The following is a 2110-nucleotide window of genomic DNA, read 5'->3' as shown; positions in this document are numbered from 1 at the left end:
GGGGGCACGTTTGTGGGTTTCATATCACGTGACATGTGTCAAGAGGACGAGAGACGGGACATAATTCTGTCATTTTTAAAAATAAAACATCTTTTGGATGCTGATAATCGAGTAAACAGGAAAAAAAGGTTATGTAGTTTTTTTCTGTGCGGCCCAGTACCAAATAACCCACGGATCGGTACAGGTCCACGGACCAGTGGTTTAGGAACACTGATTTATAGTATTTATTGCATTCTTTCACTTCCATCTTCATTTCCATTTGTTTCCTTTCACAATCTTAAAATGAGGCTTTGGTCATTTTTGTGTTAAGCATGTTTGTTTATATATATATATATATATATATATATGATTCTTAAAGTTAAGTGATAACTAGTCATGACTGCTATTCAAACATAAACATGAGACCAAATCTGTTAAAATGTACCTTTATGCAGGGGAAAAGCTTGTTTTACTGTACTCGGTTTGCATGACAGCATGTAAGACTTTTTTTTAAGACTTACAGAATGTTAAAGGCTGTAATGGCCTTAAAGGACTTTTCTGACTTTAAATGCGAAGTAATTAAATTCAAGAACCTGAACTTGTGATACAATAAATGTAATGAAATCCTCTGGGATTCAATACATTTATTTGTCACCTTTGTCATTTTTGGGGACACAATCACACAAAGAAAACGTGCAATGCAAGTTCACAACAAAAGACCTTCTCTTTACAACTAATATGATAAACTCAAAGTTTTGATGTTTACAGCTTCCAGGTTTCCACCCAGCTGTTATTACATGTGCATGTCTGTCTGCTATTAATGAAGCTGTTTAGATTACCTCCAGTTTTCTGCATGTGTGTTAATGAATTTGTTTTGTGTAGGCCAACCTAGATGAGCAGCAGACCTCCTCCAACATGTTTGTCAGAGCACTGATGACCTGCGTCTGCCAGTCAGCAATCATCTGTGAGTCAGAATTTACCCTTTACCTTTACCTCATTAGAACCTACTCATGCAGGACTCAGATAAGCATGAAACAGATATCACTAATCCCTATGGAAATATGTCAGCAATACTTGTCAAGTCAATCCTAACTCAAACTATGCGAGTCCCTTTAAATTATGTTTTTCCAAAATGACTGCCTGCAGGTGAGAACCCCAACAAGGTGGACAGCGAGCAGATCAAACTGAGGGCCAAGGTGTTGCAGAAATACCTGAAAGATGAGCAGAAGGAGCTGCAGGCTCTGTACGCCCTGCAGGCCCTCATGGTGCAGATGGAGCAACCTGCCAGTGAGTATCTGCTGTCAAGCTCATGTTAACCACTTTTAGAAATGTTTGTTTGTGTGCATTATTGTTGTTAGTGTTCTGCGAAAATAATGCATGCAAAATGACTTTTCAGACGTAAATTCTGATTAAGTGTTCTCGTTCAGCTTTTTTCCGTAGAACTGGTAAATAGAAATAAAATATAGTTAAAATTGCCATGAAAGGCTTGTGAACATTACTTGTCTCTTCCCTCCTTCAGATCTGCTGCGGATGTTCTTTGACACGCTTTACGACGAGGACGTGATCAAAGAGGAGGCCTTCTACAAGTGGGAGTCTAGCAAAGACCCCGCCGAGCAGCAGGGCAAGGGCGTGGCTCTTAAGTCCGTCACAGCCTTCTTCACTTGGCTCCGCGAGGCCGAAGATGAGGACGAGTCCGACAATAGCTAGGGGTCCCTCGAGCCGCTGGGAGAACTAGTGGGAGTTCAGAGAGGAGCAGTGGGGAGAGCAATCGTTCTGTGGATGATTCAGAAGACCCTGAATCAGCAAAAACCTTCTGCATAAACAGAAAAAAGCAAGAAAAAAATTCTTCATCTGGGAGAGATTGTATTATGGATCGAACATTCGATCATGTTATTTTTTTGTTTTTTTTGGGGGGGGGGTTCTTGTTTTTCCTTGCGCAACTGAATGTCTTTTTTGAAATAAATTAAATTACAGAATTAAATAGAGCGATTAGTTATAAGAGAATGCTGAGAAGCATTACAAGCCGTGGGAGATAACGCTGTTTACTTCAGTATTTTTTTTTAGGTTTATCTCCTGTTTTAAATGGCTTGTCCTCACCACAGCAACACTATTCAAGAAACTGCCTAATGAC

At 39.9% G+C, this 2110-nt stretch overlaps 1 protein-coding gene across 13 annotated transcripts in view; it reads left to right on the top strand.

Moving 5' to 3' along the window:
• The window catches only part of eif4g1b (eukaryotic translation initiation factor 4 gamma, 1b), a 36174-nt gene extending 34364 nt beyond the window's left edge, over window positions 1–1810 (top strand). For all 13 annotated transcript variants that reach the window (XM_032504700.1, XM_032504690.1, XM_032504681.1 and 10 more), the window contains 3 exons: window positions 862–943; window positions 1126–1266; window positions 1499–1810. In XM_032504700.1, coding sequence (XP_032360591.1) covers window positions 862–943; window positions 1126–1266; window positions 1499–1686 — 411 coding nt within the window. In that variant the 3' untranslated portion in view covers window positions 1687–1810. The remainder of the gene's footprint in view (window positions 1–861; window positions 944–1125; window positions 1267–1498) is intronic.
• The last annotated feature ends 300 nt before the right edge of the window (window positions 1811–2110 follow it).

Source organism: Etheostoma spectabile, chromosome 3, assembly GCF_008692095.1.
Source record: "Etheostoma spectabile isolate EspeVRDwgs_2016 chromosome 3, UIUC_Espe_1.0, whole genome shotgun sequence".
Taxonomy (NCBI): domain Eukaryota; kingdom Metazoa; phylum Chordata; class Actinopteri; order Perciformes; family Percidae; genus Etheostoma; species Etheostoma spectabile.
Note: the sequence above shows the minus strand (reverse complement) of the source record. Positions and strands in the feature narration are given on the sequence as shown.